Below are 17,311 nucleotides of genomic sequence, written 5' to 3' on the forward strand. Positions count from 1 at the left end.
GGTCTTCCCTCTAAAAAAGCAATGAGTTGGTTTTTCATCAGTTTTGTGAGAGTCTATAAAACCGTCTTTTCTTGGTTATTAGACAAATGTCACTTGCGATGCTTATTAGCATGGCAAGAATTGTTGATTAACAACATTTTGCAGTACTAAGCTAAATATTTTCATAATACCAGAATAAGTCTTTAAATTTGTATACAATATTTTTCCAAATTATTGTAAATTGAGTTGGCACGCCGGCCTATATTTGCCAACAAAAACTTGCATAAAGGAGCACTGCTCGTGAAACCCAATAACGGTGAAACGCACACTAGTGTTTGCAGGACATTTACAAACTTAATATAAGCAAACCTATAGCTCACAGACATTTTCAAAATTTGAAAACAGACGTTTTAATCAACCATCGAGACAGTGTTTCTGGACATCGCATTGGAATAACTTTAAACGACCCCTACCTAAAACTACAATCTGATCGGTCGGTCAGTGGAATCGTATGCAAAGCAAAAATATGCTTTTCGGAAAGTATTTTTTGCCTTCATGCTGTTTAACTCCTCAAGAAAAGTATTTTTGGTCATACTTGTGCGCTGATACCTTCTGCGGGTCGCACATAAAAGCGTGGTGGGCCGCCATTTGGTGACCCCTGCTTTAGACAAAAACTAATTTAAAAAAACAAAAATTTAATATAAAATTCTACTGGACAACAACGGATGAAGTATTCAAATTCAGTGAATGTTATGGAGCAAAAAATAGAAAAGAGCATTAGAAAATGCGGAAACGAAGCCCCCTCTGGATTAAACGTTTTTTTATTTGTTAGTAACAACATGTGTTGTTATGAAAAAGAAAACAAAGTTCAAAGAAATTTAAGGTCAAACCTCTCAAAATGTATTTTTAGATTAAGCACTCAATGTAAAGTTAGTTTTGGGAGAGTAGTCTCTGATATTTTCTTCCTAGATCTGCCAGCACATTACTTTATTGCAGATCTGCTTACAGACTACGTGTAATTGTTACTTAAAAAGAACGTTGTGTAGGCTACCCCTCAACAGGTCGCATTGAGCCTTCAGAGGTCCGTAAACCCCCAGGTTGAAAACTTTTGGTTTAAAACAAGAACTGTTCACATTAAACTCGTTGTTTGTTGGTTAGTTGTAAAGATAGTTTGACAAAATTATTTTTCCACTAGACATTGTTGCTTTCAGAGTGCAGGCAGCAGTAGCCTACGATAAACATGACAAACACTGTGACTTGGTAAAACGTTATAATCGGTTTAATAAACAGCACATACACTACATCCATAGATACATTACGTGAAAATGAATTAATTCTTTCAACATTGACTTCTCAACTCAACAAATCTCAACTTTATAAAGATTTGTCTTAAGATTTTAAGCCAAGAAAAAATATTAATTTCTTGTTGGGATTGCATAATCACTAATCAGCTCAGAAAGGTATTTTATAGTTAAACAACATCTCTGTAACACGTTTCAGAGAGAGAGAAAAATTTCACGATTAATTATGTTGCAATAAAATTGACCATTGGACAATGTGCGTCTGTCAAATATTAACATTATACCTTGTTGTTTGTGATGACGCAAAGGTTGAGAGAACAGCACGGACATATGAGATTGGTGGTATTGCTCCAGTGAAATTTGTAAGTGCATGTGGACATACATATTATTAACCACTTAAGTCCTGATATTACTTTTCTATTGTGAAATGAGGATTTTTATTTGCTCAATTTAAGAATATTTCATTCTGTATTTGTTCAATTTTTCTAGTGTATTTGCAAAATCTGTGCGATTGAATTGTAGCCAGAAATGCAGCGGTTGTTTTCCATTAAAATTTATTCTACATGGTAGATTTTTTTATCCAGAATATGAGAAAACCTTGTATTGCTGGACATAGTTTATTAAAAACGAAAGTAGCAAAAGCATATTTTATGTCAAATCTAAATTTCCCATAAACAGTATTATTTCCAATCATTTTGATGTTGGTTGTTGGTATTCAAGACTGATTCTGTTTTTTGCAAGCGGTACGTCGTCCTATACTGACAGCAATGAAAATATTACGTCAAGAAAAGCTAGAAACTTATGAAAAAGCTTGAACCACTGCTAACACGTTTCCTAACGCATTAGCGGTGAAGTCTGCTAGTACAACAATACAGAAAGTACAACGCTTGCAAACGTAATTGATATACAGCAGTATCTTTGCATTTAACCTAAAGTTGAATAGCCAAGCGGTGAGATCCTTGGTACAGCACTTGAAAGGGCGCAGGTTCGATGCCGCTTAAGAGCATGTGGTTGTGTCATTGATAAAACACTTAAAAGCATGAAGATGATCACGAAGACCGGTTTTCTTGATTTCCCATCTACTTACTATAAATCTTCAACCACTGGACGTAAGCCTGGTTACGATAAAAAATAGCCTTGTATTTACTTGCACCTTTAAAACACAGCGTCCTGCGCTGTGTTTCAGAGAGCGCTAAAGTTACTCAACTTGGTTTTCTCCAAGTCAACTTAAAAATGTTAAATTCTTTTGCTTTAAACACATGAATGGAAACAAAATCTAACTCCAAAAATAACAATCAACGAAAAGTGAGGCCCTCCTTGAGGGTCTTTAGTGCAAGCATTGTATCCTGCTTCCCATCAAAGTCATCATCTATCATGGTGTCCATAAAGTAGCGTATATTTTCCACTTGCGCTAAAAGATACTCGCATTCTGATCTTCGAAACATCCTTTCATCCCTCGGACTTGCGACTATTGTTCTGGGTGGCCGAGGTGGAGGTTGCTCGGAACTACTATCAGTAGCTGAAGAAGAAGATAGCGTGACCTCTAAAATGAAACCGAAAAGCGAAAGTTATCATTGGATATGTTGCAAAGCATTCTGTTTTAAGCTTAAACATTATAAAAAATCATCAGCTTTTCCCAATCACAAGCAAACTTCTAAGTTGTGTTTTTCTTGATTATATCAAACACTGAAACAGTTTAGTCTATTCTCGTGTAAAAATAAAATAAATAGAATATAAAAGATTAAAGTTTAACTTATTGGTGACTTGGTTGAACTACAGCAGCTACACTCAAATTATTCTTAATACTGGATTCCACAACAATTCTTTTGCACCAATTTGAAAGTCAGTATAGCCGTAGACAGTCGATGAGATATAATGTTGATTTTACTTTGTCTTTTGGAAATAATTTAAACTAAAATAATAAAGATCTTTGTTGTTACGTTGGTGAAGACAATAGAGAAAAACTCATTAAACAAAGGCATGACAAGCGATAAAACAATAACAAGTTCAGATTACAAGCTCAATAGTTTTGATCACTCTTTGCTTATGCCATTTTACCACAATAACATTTGTCTAATAAATTAAACAATGAAAACTATTAATACTACAAAAAGTGCTCAATGCCAAGCAAAAAGCCAAGCAGAGCGAATTAAATCAAATATTATTCAAATAGAATAAGGACCTTCAGATGATCCTCCTTTTAGGGTGAAACAGGCTGTCAAGGGTTTTAAGACTGATTACTATATTTGTCTAATACTGTATATTATGTGAAAAACTTCAATAGTGCACGGTTACCCAGCATGGTAGGCTACTATTTAAAACAAAGGGTAAATGTAAATAGTGGCAATTCGTTTGTTGAATACTGACAAGTTTGGGTGTTTATCAGGATAATTGTTGTTTCTAGCACTAGTTGCAACGTTCATCTGATGAAAGGGATGATGAATTTGATGAAAATAATTCGTTTGTAGTAATTTTGTTTGATAGTACTAAAGTTTAAAAACTAGCATTAAATACGTTTCTTGAACAGAGCTGGTAGAATTTTTTGCCTTAAAACACGAGAACCAAAAGCCACATTCATAAAACTGATGTCAGTATTTTTCATTCTCTATGGTTATTTCTATGTTTACTTCTCAAATATAACTACAAAAAAATTACTGTTGACACTATCACTAAAAGAGGGCAGCTGCAAGGTTGTGCCTTACAACTGATAATCGTAAAGAGCGAAAAACAGCTGTCTTCCTACTTTTCATTTACACAAACATGTCAAGTATAATTTACGACAAGGTATCAAAAGAGATTCACGATTTTTAATGAAGAAAAGGTAAATTTTGTTTTGTATGAAAAAGTGACAAGAAGAAGCCCGCCATTTTCTTGGGAAGACTCAACTCTTCCAAAAAGTATCAACTCTACATGGAAATACTAAAATATGCAAAGATGCTCCCATAGGCTACTTGGTGCCCACGTAATTTTCTCATTACACTAAGCTTTCTGGACTAATAAGGGTAGGACCTCCAGCTTCTTTTTCTCGGCCGCCTTTCTTTTAGCTACTACGTCAACCCCATTTGTTACACTCTGGGTAGAGGCGATTGGTAGGCGGTATCTTTTCAATAGCCACCTCAAGCTGGGTGCCAAACCATAGTTAGACAGTGAGCCTACATCCTTCTCTGCTCCACCTCACAACTATAAAATTGAAAAATTTGGTTCAAGGAAAAACGTTTCTTTTGCTTGATTATTGTAACTTTGTGATCGACGTAGCACTCAACAGTCAACAAGCAACCTAAGAATTGCAGCGCCCTCATTAAAGAACGCTTCCGGACTCATCATAAAGAAAACGTTTGAAGCATTGCGTTCTGTATCATGCATCTATCATTGCTGAAAATGTAGGATTTGCAGTATCAACTTGCGCTTGATAGCTAAGTTGGACTTGAAGAATGGCTTGCTCCATGAGTCAATCTTCCGTGCTAGTCCATCAGGTTTTGTTTATCCACGTTCTGAAAAAAATCTTCCAAGATCTTCGTAAAATACTAAGATGGCAGGATCAAACTTTGTCTTAAACTTTTCCGCTGCCTGGTATCTTCGCCATGCATATCAAGTGGAGCAGTAATACAAACAGATACATGTTGCTTCTGTTGTTTCAAACAGTCAGTGTTAATTACACGATGTTTCAAACCTACCGTTCATTGAGCATGATGCTGCATTAGGTTACTGGCTACCAGCACAACACGGTCACTAAGTGGAGCATCACAACACACGTACCAAAAAGTTGGCATAAACGAAGCCAAAAACCATCAAATAATTTCAGTTTAGGCAACAAAAAATCAATCATTACTTCAAAAATAAACTTTGAACGTTCAGTTTAAAGATTAATTGCAAGTACGCAAAATTTTGTTCATCACTTGACAAATGTCAAAACGGGACTTACCCACAAGTTTATCAAAAGTGCAAGCTGACAAACAACAAGGTTCAAGTAGCAAATGAAACATGCGATTGTTCACTATTTTATAATTTCCCTTGTTACTTTTTTGCTAACCCAAAAATATTTTTGCACAGGTTGCCGTATTTCGTTTTATCGACCAAAACTGAATGAATAAAGCATGGCCCAGAATAAAGCCAAAACAACAAGTGAAGAATGTGTGAAAAAATCACAGGAAAATTATAAATGAACTTATTGAAAGCCTTGGTTACAAGTAAGCTAAAAGGAGAAAAATACACTAAAACATTTGTATAGTAATAAGAAATGCTCTGTTACATTTATGCACACAATATTTTCCTGCAATATCTCGAAATCTTGAAATATTTTTGAATATTTTTCTTTTCCCCAATTATACTTATAACAAAGCAACTTGCTTTTTTATCAAATATAACAAATCCGGAGAATGATCTAAGATTAAACATTGGCCGATACATCACAAATGCGCAATATCTTATACAAATCTCAATCAGAAAATATCACAAAATTTTTTTAAAAAGTACATATAGGCTACCGGTTTATAGACTGACTAGTATGCCCACTCCCCACAGATGCACCCCTCTCTACAGACGCACCCCTCTCCACATATATCCCCAGGGCCGGATTAAGGCGGGGGCTGATGGGGCTGCAGCCCCAGGCCCACCAAAGAAAATAGGCCCACCGATAACAACTTACCAAGAGCAACTGACATAGTACTTATTAGCAGGATCGAAAGAATAAAGGACGAAAATCATAAAACGAATGCTAACTGTGTAAACCAGTGGTTCTTAACCAGAGGGCACGCCTCCCCATGGGGGCGTCAGCTAATTTCCAAGGGGGCACGAGACCTAGCGTGTTCTACAACTTTATCTCCGGTGTTAACTCACGCAAACATCTCACTTAGAAATTAATGTACTTATAAGCAGAATTTATGATGTCATAGTTTTTCATAAAACTAGTCGGGCGCTGCAGGATAGCAAAATTACTTTGAATAAGGCAACAAATTTGCTTCAGGGTTTACATGACTTTGTTCAAACATTAAGATCCCAATTTCAAGAATTCGAAGAAAAGGGTAGAGTGTAGAGTATTAGTGGCTGTCATCATTGTATTGAAGAAATGTCAAGAAAGAAGAGAAGAAAAGCATGCTTGGATACTGGATAGCGAAGGTGGCTCTGAAGACACATCACTTGATCCATCGAGCAGATTCAAAGTAGACTCATATTTGCCAATCATTGACCAAATTATTTTGTGTATGAAATCCCGAATTGCAGCATACGATCGTCTTCAAATAAGATTTTCATTTCGGGCAGAAGTAAACTGTAAAATTGAAGAGAGTGCTAAAACATTGCTTCACTAACATCCAGATGATCTAGAAGAATCACTGCCTGAAGACATGATTCATTTTTCTGCACTGCTAAAACAACACTATTTTAACAGCGAATGCAGCAAAGAAACTCAAATACTTAGATTCATCAATGGAAATAGTTTATGTATGCATTTCTTAACGTATCTGTTGTTCTAAGAATGTACCTTTGTCTGATGACTTCTCATTGTTCGAGCAAGCCCTCATTTTTAGTGCTTAAAAGAGAAAAGAATCAACTGCGTTCATTCATGGGCCGGAAAAGGTTGCATTCCTTAGCTCTACTCTGCATTGAAAACAAAATTTTGAAACAAATAGACACCGATAATGTTATTAACAGCTTAGCTTTGTTTAAATCCAAAAAACATGCATTTGAATGTGTTTAATAAGTAGGCTAAATAGGCTACTGTACCTCGAGTATAATTTTTGTTATTTCATTTTAATTGTGATTGGTAGCCTACAATGAGGGGAATGAAATATAGGCCTCAGGTTTCCATACAGCCCCAGGTCTATCAAAACCTTAATCCGGCCCTGTATATCCCCCCTATCACGGATGCACCTCCATCACCACAAATGCCCCCCTCTCCACAGATGCAATCCTCCCACAAATGTACCCTATATCTACAGACGTCTTCTCCCCACAGACGCCCCCTTCACAAATGCACCCCTCTCCACAGATGAAGCCTTCCTACAGATGAACCCCACCCCTAGAGATGTAACCCACCACATGTTTCATGGCCTTACCGTGTGCCTGGTTGGATCATTTCAACACTCATTAAAAGGAAACTGTTTGTGCTGCTTTTTATGTCCGAACCAAAGAAATGCTGTAGTTGGGATAATAATGTTGTGTGTACATTTCACATTGTAAAGATGGGAGTCTATTCAAATCAAATAGCATTTATACGGTAGCATGGTTAACAGTTTAATTACTGTACAATTGAGCGACAATGCACATAGCATGGCATTTTCAACAAATGCTATTTCAATGAATTTCACGCAGTAAAAGCAAGCAATTCAACAATAGATTTTTTATTAGTTTGTTATGTGGTGACAAAAGCCGCATTTAGTTTCACTTTGAGACTAGCCCTACATAGTGGCCTACGCATGTCTCCACTTTCACGTACAAGTGCGTAATTGTCAAAAATTAAAGTTTCCTGTTAGAAGAGAAACAGAAAGCAAACCACATTAAAAAAATTGATGATTTGAAATGCAACTTGAGGACCGCAAACCATTAACTAAGCTATCCATCGAATTCCGATCGAATTGTTGTTGCCATTCTGTGATCATATCGCTATAGCCCAACGCACTGGTTGGGAAATATTTGGAATGCAGCATACTAGTTTATTTACGTCAAAAGTAGGCCTGCAAGCAGACAAACAACAAGGTTCAAGTAGCAAATGAAACATGCGATTGTTCACTATTTTATAATTTCCCTTGTTATTTTTTTGCTAACCCAAAAATATTTTTGCACAGGTTGTCATATTCCGTTTTATCAACCAAAACTGAATGAATAAAGTATGGCTCAGAATAAAGCCAAAACAACAAGTGAAGAATGTGTACAAGAATCACAGGAAAATTATAAATGAACTTATTGAAAGCCTTGGTTACAAGTAAGCTAAAAGGAGAAAAATACACTAAAACATTTATATAGTAATAAGAAATGCTCTCTTACATTTATGCACACAATATTTTCCTGCAATATCTCGAAATCTTGAAATATTTTTAAATAATTTTCTTTTCCCCAATTATACTTATAACAAAGCAACTTGCTTTTTATCAAATATAACAAATCAGGAGAATGATCTAAGATTAAACATTGGCCGATACATCACAAATGCGCAATATCTTATACAAATTTCCATCAGAGAATATCACAAAAATTTTATAAAAAGTACATAATTATAGGCTACCGGTGTATAGACTGACTAGTATGCCTACTCCCCACAGATGCACTCCTTCCCACAGATATCCTCCTTCCAACGGATGCACATCCATCCCCACAAACGCCCCTTCCTCACAGATGCATCCCTCTTCCCTCAAATGTACCCTATATCCACAGAAGCCCCATCATAGATGCTCCCTTCACAAATGCATCTCTCTCTGCAGATGCAGCCATCCTACAGATGTACCCCACCACACGTTTCATGGTCTTACCGTGTGCTTGGTTGGATGCTTTCAACATTTATAAAAGAGAAACTGATTGTGCTGCTTTTTATCCCTGAAGCAAAAAAAATGCTGTAGTTGGGATAATAATGTTGTGTGTACATTTCACATTGTAAAGATGGGAGTATACTCAAATCAAATATCAATTATGAGCTTGGCTACCATAGTTTAAGGGTTTAATTACTGTACAATTGAGCGACAATGCACATAGCATGGCATTTTCAACAAATGCTATGTCCCTGAATTTCACACAGCAAAAGTAAGCAATTCAACAATAGATTTTTCATTAGTTTGTTATGTGGTGACAAAAACCGCATTTAGTTTCACTTTGAGACTAACCCTAGGCTACATAGTGGCCTACGCATGTCTCCACTTTTACGTACAAGTGCGTAATTGTGAAAAATTAAAGTTTCCTGTTGGAAGAGAACCAGAAAGCAAACCACACTAAAACAATTGATGATTTGAAGTGCAAATTGAGGACCGCAAATCATAAACTATCCATCAAATTGATGTAGCCCTTCTGTGATTATATCGCTATAGTAGGCTACAGCACACTGGTTGAAAAATATTTAGAATGCAGCATAGTGCACAACCAAAGCACTAAATGAAATGCATAATGACCCAATTTTCCACAACTTACCCAGACTTTTAAACAACCTTCCTCATACCAAGAAAGGAGATTGGAGTATATAGCCAAAGTTTGCGACCAGCGATAAAAAACAGGAAGAAGACAAAGAAGAACAAGAAGAAGGTTCTCACTCGGGGGTGTTGGAATCAACTTTAGGGGGGGGGGGGGGTATCAAATGCAATGCATACGAATACAGTACAATCATTTATTGACCATAATACAATTCCATTGAAACAATAGTGGTCAGATTCTAACTTTAATTGAAGGTGTTCACAACTTTTGACTTTATATCTTACAAATTGCTAGTTTTATTATTCGATCATTTGTTGCGCTACGACGCATACAATACAAGAAAAACTAAGTCGTTAACACAATTCAAATTCATGTATTACCGCAAAGAAGAGTTTGGCGCGGTCATGATAGAAGGCAATTGGCAATTGCTAGGGCTTTGGAAAATTTCTAAGCACATATGTGAGTGGCTATATGGGCTGTCATAGCTTCCACGAAAGGCAACTCAAGATTTGTCCCTACGCCCCAGAGACCTGTAAGAAAAACGTCTACATCGTTTGATGGGGCAATAAAGCGAGATAGTTTTAACAAGAAGTTCTCTGTGTTCGTTAGGAACGTTTGAACAGGCGATTTGCAAGAATGGGGGCTTGCTGACGATTGTTTTATCCGAACTATGTACAGTTTTACATATAGCTTACCAACTCAATTTCTTTACAAGCGTTTGAGTTTAGGCTCCATGCACAACCTAGCGATGCCCTGCTACACGCTTAACGTAAACCCGATCGTTATGAAGAGTCTGTCTGCAAAAGTGCACTAAGTCTCCTAGACGACAATGACGAAACTTGGGCTGTCGAGTCGAACTTGTACGGATCCAGGAGATGCAGTTAGTCACCTGGCTCCCTCAAAAAGGCGAAAAGAAACATGTGATTTGTTTCATTTTTTTACTTGCTTTACTTGTGCAACCACATCACATCATCAACCTAGCTGTAGAGGACGTCCGTTTCAAATAAGCAAAGCATTTAAGAGACAAAAATTTTGGCATATATTTCCTAGAAACAAGTAGTAGTAGTCCAGTTTTAATCCTGTGATGTCCTCTTTAATGAGGGTGGCCGGATTCACTTCCAAGTGTCTTGTTCAAAATAAACAAACAAAATAAACTAATTAACTAATATAATATTTTAAAGTTGCCATTCAACGGGTTAACAGTTAAATTGACTTATTGCATTGGCAATAAAGGTACGAGATTGGGTATGATAAGAAAGATAAGAAGGGACCAAAGATTAACATAATTCACTATTTCATGCCACCGACCTAACAACTGGAAAAAAAATTTAGGAGGGCAAAATCAACTGTTGGGGGGAAAATGTCAACATGAATTACAATGATCTTAAAGTGTTGTAATAGTATTAAAATTTTGCTCCCCAAGCTACCCGTGGCTACGTTCCAGTTTTACACAAACGCATTAATTAAAACTTAATATACAAGTTTGAAACAAAGTTCATAAAAAAGTGTTCAGCTATTGAAAAATATAGGTTGTTTTTCTAGTCAATATGAAAAATGTGTCAAGGGAATTTTTCTTAGTATGATCATGTAATGTAAAGCAACTAGACATAGGATTTTTATTATGGATGCAGCGCTATGCAAGGCTATTATTGTAACAGTAGGCTACTTTCGTCTTACCTCTTATTTGACTCGGTTTCGGTGGAACACGGGGGGTTGGAGTCAAAGGTTTTTCCAACAGAGTGACATCTATCCTTCGGACTCTAACAAGAAGCTCGTTGATTTTCTTTTCAAATGTCTCTTGCTCTGGCAAGGCTGCTGAAGGACAATTCCTTTCAACAATTTCGCAATATTGGGGCTCATTAGGAAGTTCTGAGAGAGAGATGCGGTGGTGTTTGGAGGGCTTACTCATTTTGAAAAACGTCATCAAGGTCCAGCTATTTAAATTTGCTTCGTTACAATTAAGCCTTACGTCAAACCTTCCAAATACAGGCGATTAAATTCAATCGTATATGAAAATTTTAAATCTAGTCTAGTTCATATAAGAATCACAATAAAACAAGTTCTTTTAACATTAAGACAGTTTTTCTTTGCTCATAAACAGTGATACTAACTTAAGAAAGCATTTCGAGCTAAAAGTCTGAGCACACTTTATCTATAACCTCACTGCTGCATCACTACAGTATCTTTGGTCGGCATGCAAGGATCTTACAACCACGCCAAAGCAAACACGTAAAATAGACGACAGTATGTCATTTTACATGAGTCGTCATACACTTTATAGTATTTTGCATGAATGGAACTTGCAATAAATCAGCGCTGAAGCTTCACATTCATTATTTTTTCAAGTCCTGAAGACAATATTTTCCATGAAATGTTTTCCACTTTCTTCTAACACTCAATCTGCCATGATTCGTGTGTATTTACAATTGGTGGCTAACACCAACTGCTTGTAAATAGGTGATAAATCGATCGTGTGTTTGCCCAAATTATGGATATTCTATGTAGACTAAGTGGCCATTAGTTTGTATGGCGATGAAAGCAGGGGCGCCGGAAGCGGGGGGCAGGGGGGCAGATGCCAATTGAGGGCATGCGGGCGGATGCCCCCCTGCCCTCAATTTTTCTGCAGATGGAGGGGCAGGGGGGGCAATGGTGTCCTTTTAATGTCATGTAAACTACTGCACATTTTGCAATATAACAATTTCTGCTATTCGCTTTTAGCCTAATTATAATCTTTCATTTTTGCCTCAAAATAATATTTACGGCACAAAATTTTGCAACACAGTACAGGCCTTAAAACTCGTTTTTCTTCGGCAGCCATCGTGGCCTACCGGGAGCTCCTTCTCGGCGGCCAAATCTGCGTGCTTGAAGGCCAAAATACAAAATAAAAATAACGATGGCATAAGTAAATAGAATTAAACTTGCAACAATGCTAAAATGATCACTTAGCGTTGTTGAAGTCTATATCTTATCTTAAAACTTGAAAAAAAATTGGCCTTTTAGTAAACAAAAGTGCCCTTTTTTCGTAATCTTGCCTCCCCAGTCAAAAATCGTTCCGGCGCCCCTGGATGAAAGCTGTTTTGAAATAATCTTCAATCATTCAATCAACCATTTTATTTTTCGTCATTAACGCGTCCGGGACGAAAAAATACTAACTACAAAAATTGATGTAGACCGACCAGCACGTTAGTGAACAGGAAAAGGTGGCAAAACCTTGAAAGGTTTAAAACGTGCCTGAATGGAAAATCATGTAGTAGGCTATATATCAGTAGATAGCACGGTCACAAACCTTAGATCAAATGATGGCATTAGCCTACACTTTTGTCCATCTGCTTCCCAGGAGCTTTCTATGCTTACTGTAAACAACAACTATGCTGATACAATAATTTGTTTTGTTTTTCCTTGCCCATTTTACATCTTGCACTAACGTAAAAGGAGAAACAGTGGAAAGATTTTAATGCTCAAGTGTAAAAATCCATCCCTGATTCTAAAAGTTTGATTTTTTGTGTCATAATCATTTCTACAATTTTTTTTTGCAGAACGGCTGCACTGTATAAATCTCCAAACGCACAACAATTTTCATCAAAGCCTATTGAAAAAGACCTTAAAACAAAGCTATGAACCTGAATTGTATTTTTTTGCTAAACTTACCTAAACCTACCAAATTCGTTTACTGTGGTAAAGAAACAAAACGCTTTTTTTACTTACGAGTCTTGTAACATCTAAATAGGTCTACCCAAGATTAATTCATTGTGCAACCTGTTTGTGCCAAACAATAATATTCTTCACTTACCATACTTGTTGAGGAAAAACAAGCTCTCATAAAAGCACAAGCGAAAGCTGCTGTAACCTGTTGCTCGCATGCATAACAAACGCTTTCAGAAACATGTTTTTAGTCAAGCTTTGCAAGTTTTTTTTATTTTATGAATTGATTCATCATTGAGATACAGCTAACACTATACAATGCAGCAAATAGTTTATGATTTCATACGGTACCCGGCTTAATCCAGTCAAATCAACGATTTAATTGCAGCATATTTTATTTACTGAAGTTGCCACAGCATCTACTTCAGTATTAATGCAAACAAAACCCTAAGTACCGTACTGAAAGTTTGTCATGAATCAAATAACAGCATGCACGTGACGCAATAGAAGAAAAGTAAAACTCTTTTCTGCTTTACAATGATGGTTTAATGATTGATAAGCAGGAATCTTGCTGAATCAACTGTGGACAAGTCACTTTAAATTTGAATAACGCACCAGCAGACGTGCTGTAGACATCATTCATTAGAAAATGATTTGTTTATTATATGGAGGGAAGACTTTGAAGGAAAGATTGGCATCGTATTACATGAATGAGAAGATAGAAGGACAGAATGGTGTGGAACCTATGTGGAGGACATCTGCCAGCAGTATGACCGGCTGATGATGATGGTGCTCACTTGAGGGTGTTATTTATAAAGTTTATGACCTAAACATCGGGTTCTTTGATATAATTTCAAAAGAGAAAATTTGTTTTGCTTCGACATATTCAAATGATCGAAACAAAGCACAAAAATCGGCTTTAAACCAGTTTGCCAGGTGCTGCCAAATGAATTTTTCCACAGTCGCTTCGCAAATGTTTCGATCACAACTTTATTTCACCAGCTATCAGAACTTATGTTGTTAACCTCCTCGTGGTGAGTCCCGGTAAGTGTAAAACAGGCTAATGACAACAAACAGAGACATGTCAGGGTATCTCCGGAGTGATAAAAGAAGAAAACTTCGGCCCTAGAGAATGAAGAAAGAACCCAGAAGTCCCAACATTCTACACCTCAACGTTGAAGGCCTTACGACAGGTAAAATCAACGTCGTACCAAGAATACCTCAACAAAGGGCCCTTATCATTATCCTCCAGGAGACCCACTGCCACAGCTCAGATAGATTAGTGATTCCAAATTACTCACTAGCTCGCCACATTTGTCCACGAAAAGCTGATCTGGAGTCTCATCGAACAATCCTTCAGACTCAGAGATTAAATGGTTAAGGGTGGACGTCATTGGCTACAAAATTGTCAACATCTACAAGCCACCGTTCGCCATTCACTTCAATAGCCATTCCAATGTACCCTCACCCTTGCCTTTATGCTGGTGATTTTAATTTCCAGCAGGTCGACTGGGACTACCGCACCATCAGGCCTACTAGTGAATGTCTGGTTAACTGGTCATCAAACAACAACTACACCCCATTGTATAAGCCTAACCCCCAAAACGTAGCCAGCTTGACAACTGGGCAATGGGGAACTGGAACAAACCCACTTAACCCAGACATGGCTTTTGCAAGCACTGGCAACAATAATCAGCTTCCAGACAGACGTGTGCTATAGAAATTTCATCGGCCCCAACACCGACCTTCTCTCATTACTGCAATACCGCTTAAGACAATAATTCCAAGTGAACCAGTCAAGCGGTGGAACTTCCTTAAAGCCGACTGGAATCGCTTTAGCCTACTTACCAAGAAGTTCACAAACGAATTACCACCATCTAACTCTCACAATGTAGACGAGGCCTACGAGGACTTTTGCAACACCATCTTAGCATGTGCAAAACAAGCCATCCCAACCGGTTGTAGAAAGAACTACCTCCGTGTTGGGATGCAGAGTGCAAGCGCCTACCAATCTTTTCTTAGCTCTCCAAATAGTCAAACAACACCCTCTGCCGCAAAGGCTCTTCTGGGAAGACTCGATACAAAAAGAAAAGAACGCCGGACAGAGACCATCAATCTATCGATTTTTCGCATTCAAGTCGTACAGCGTGGAGCATACTCAATACCCTCACTGGACGATCTAGGCCAATGGTTTTCAACCAGGGTTCCGCGGAGCCCTAAGGTTCCACCAGTAAGTCTAGGGTTCCGCAAGTTTACATTCAAATCCGAGAGTCTATTTTATTATATTCATATTGTTTAAACATAATCAAATATTGATTAGGTTTGCCACTATTAATAAATTTACTACACTGTTTAACACGTTCGCTGCGATCCTGAAATTTCGTTGTTTTCTTGTGGTGTGATTATCTGTAACTTTTTGCTTTCCCGCCAAATTTCGTCGACATTACGATTGTAAATTTCGTCGATTGTACATAGATAAATCTGAACATGAGTATTTTAATTTAATTTTATTAATCAAACGCTGTTTTTTGCATAAGACAATTAAATTATTGAACAGGGGTTCCTCGAGCTTTTGGAATGTTTCATTGGGTTCCGTTGTACCAAAAAGGTTGAAAACCACTGATGAAAACCACTGATCTATACAATCAACCCTGCAATAACCATTTCTGCTGCTGATCGCATCGCAAATATTAAAAAAACCGGACATAAATCATAAGCCGTGTGATCGTAGGCCTACCTCTGACCGTTTTGTGACAAAAGAAATGGAAAACCTTTGAAAGATCAACACACCCGACCAGTGGTGTAGCAACGCAATATACCGCCCTTGGATCTTTGCACGAAATGCCCCCCCCCCCTTAACACCGATGTAAAAGCTGATTAAAATTCCACGCAGTAGAAGAATTAAAGCAGTGTTTGTTTAATTTTATTAAAAGTTTAAAAATCAATACGTCTACAGTAGCTTTCATTGAAGCAAATTCATAAATTATACGATCAAAAGATGATGTCTCGGCTAAATCACTTTCAATGGACAGTATTCTTTGTTAGTTCTTCTTCTCTAGCTTTCTTTCTAAATAAAGCTCCACTTTCTTTTACTCTCTTCATAGGCAAAAATTAACTTAAAAAATTTGCAACTTAAACCTTGTTCTGGAATCTGTAGCACAATACTTAAAAAACAATAACCATAATTTCAAAATTGCTGAGTTGCTACGTGCTCTATTTCAGACCTAAAACTTTAAATATTTCACAGACCTAACCCATCTTCACACATGAAGATGGAGGACTCCTGTCTATCTACCACAAACAGATGATAAAGGTGGCAGTTGATTCGATGACCTCACGGTCCGTTCCTCACGGAAGTGAAACAAACTGAAAACCAATCGAAACTTAAGTACCAGAGATAAATTGGCTGAACAATGCTAAAGCTTACAAGTTACAACCGACATTCTATTATGGCTTCAACAGCATGAGTATCATTGTGCCAGTACCGTCACAAATACCACATGGTGAGTCACAAAGTCACATATAGTAAGCCACATAGTAAGTCACAAATCTAAAAAGTTGTAAATTAGTTTAGAAGCATAATTTGTGTAATTTTTGGCTTCACTTAGATGAGTGTTAACTTAGGTCGTTTAAATCCGAGTCTCTCTGAGAATAAATTAATGTGACTGTCTTTGTTCGTTTAAAACGTTATTACATTTTTCCGCCATATAGCAACGTGCCGCCCCTGGATATTTATCCACAAGATCCAATGGGTAGTTACGCCACTGCACCGACCAGGAGAGCATTTCTAACTCCTTCTCACGGAACGAATTCAATGTTTCTCTCAAGTACCTAAAACTTGGGATGACTCCTGATCCGGATAGAATAGAATATGTTTAGTGCTTATCACGCACGCTGGTTATGCTAGCCCTGGTTGCACTTTGAAGTTCTGGTTATGCAATTTCCTGCCGTCCTGCTTGCGCTGCCTTAAGATGCCGAAAGTACGGAGAAGATCTCTGGTCGCGGCGACCCCTAAACCGAATAAACCACTAGACCAGTAGCGTAGCCAGGAATTTTGAAAGGGGGGGTTTTTACCACCCAACGGCGGGGGGTCTGGGGGGCCTCCCCCAGAAAATTTTGAAAATTTACTTTGAATTTGGTGCATTCTGAGAGCATTTTCAACAAAAATGTGGGTACGAATATTCCTGTAAAGTGGTGCTGTCCGGTAGCATAGCAAAAGGATAAGATCATGTTTTCTTCGGCATTTTTCGGAAAAAAAGCTAAGTCTCTGTGTTTTC

The 17,311-nt window shown here is 37.5% G+C and overlaps 1 protein-coding gene across 1 annotated transcript; it reads right to left on the bottom strand.

Moving 5' to 3' along the window:
- Positions 1–1,253: 1,253 nt before the first annotated feature.
- LOC145779986 (uncharacterized) lies at positions 1,254–11,362 on the bottom strand. Its single transcript, XM_082591680.1, has 2 exons — positions 11,070–11,362; positions 1,254–2,823 (listed from the first exon to the last, which is right to left on the bottom strand). The coding sequence occupies exons 1-2, from the start codon at positions 11,314–11,316 to the stop codon at positions 2,576–2,578; spliced, it is 495 nt and encodes a 164-aa protein (XP_082447806.1). The 5' UTR covers positions 11,317–11,362; the 3' UTR covers positions 1,254–2,575.
- Positions 11,363–17,311: the final 5,949 nt, after the last annotated feature.

The sequence above is a fragment of the Aplidium turbinatum genome, chromosome 11, assembly GCF_918807975.1.
Source record: "Aplidium turbinatum chromosome 11, kaAplTurb1.1, whole genome shotgun sequence".
In the NCBI taxonomy this organism is placed as follows: domain Eukaryota; kingdom Metazoa; phylum Chordata; class Ascidiacea; order Aplousobranchia; family Polyclinidae; genus Aplidium; species Aplidium turbinatum.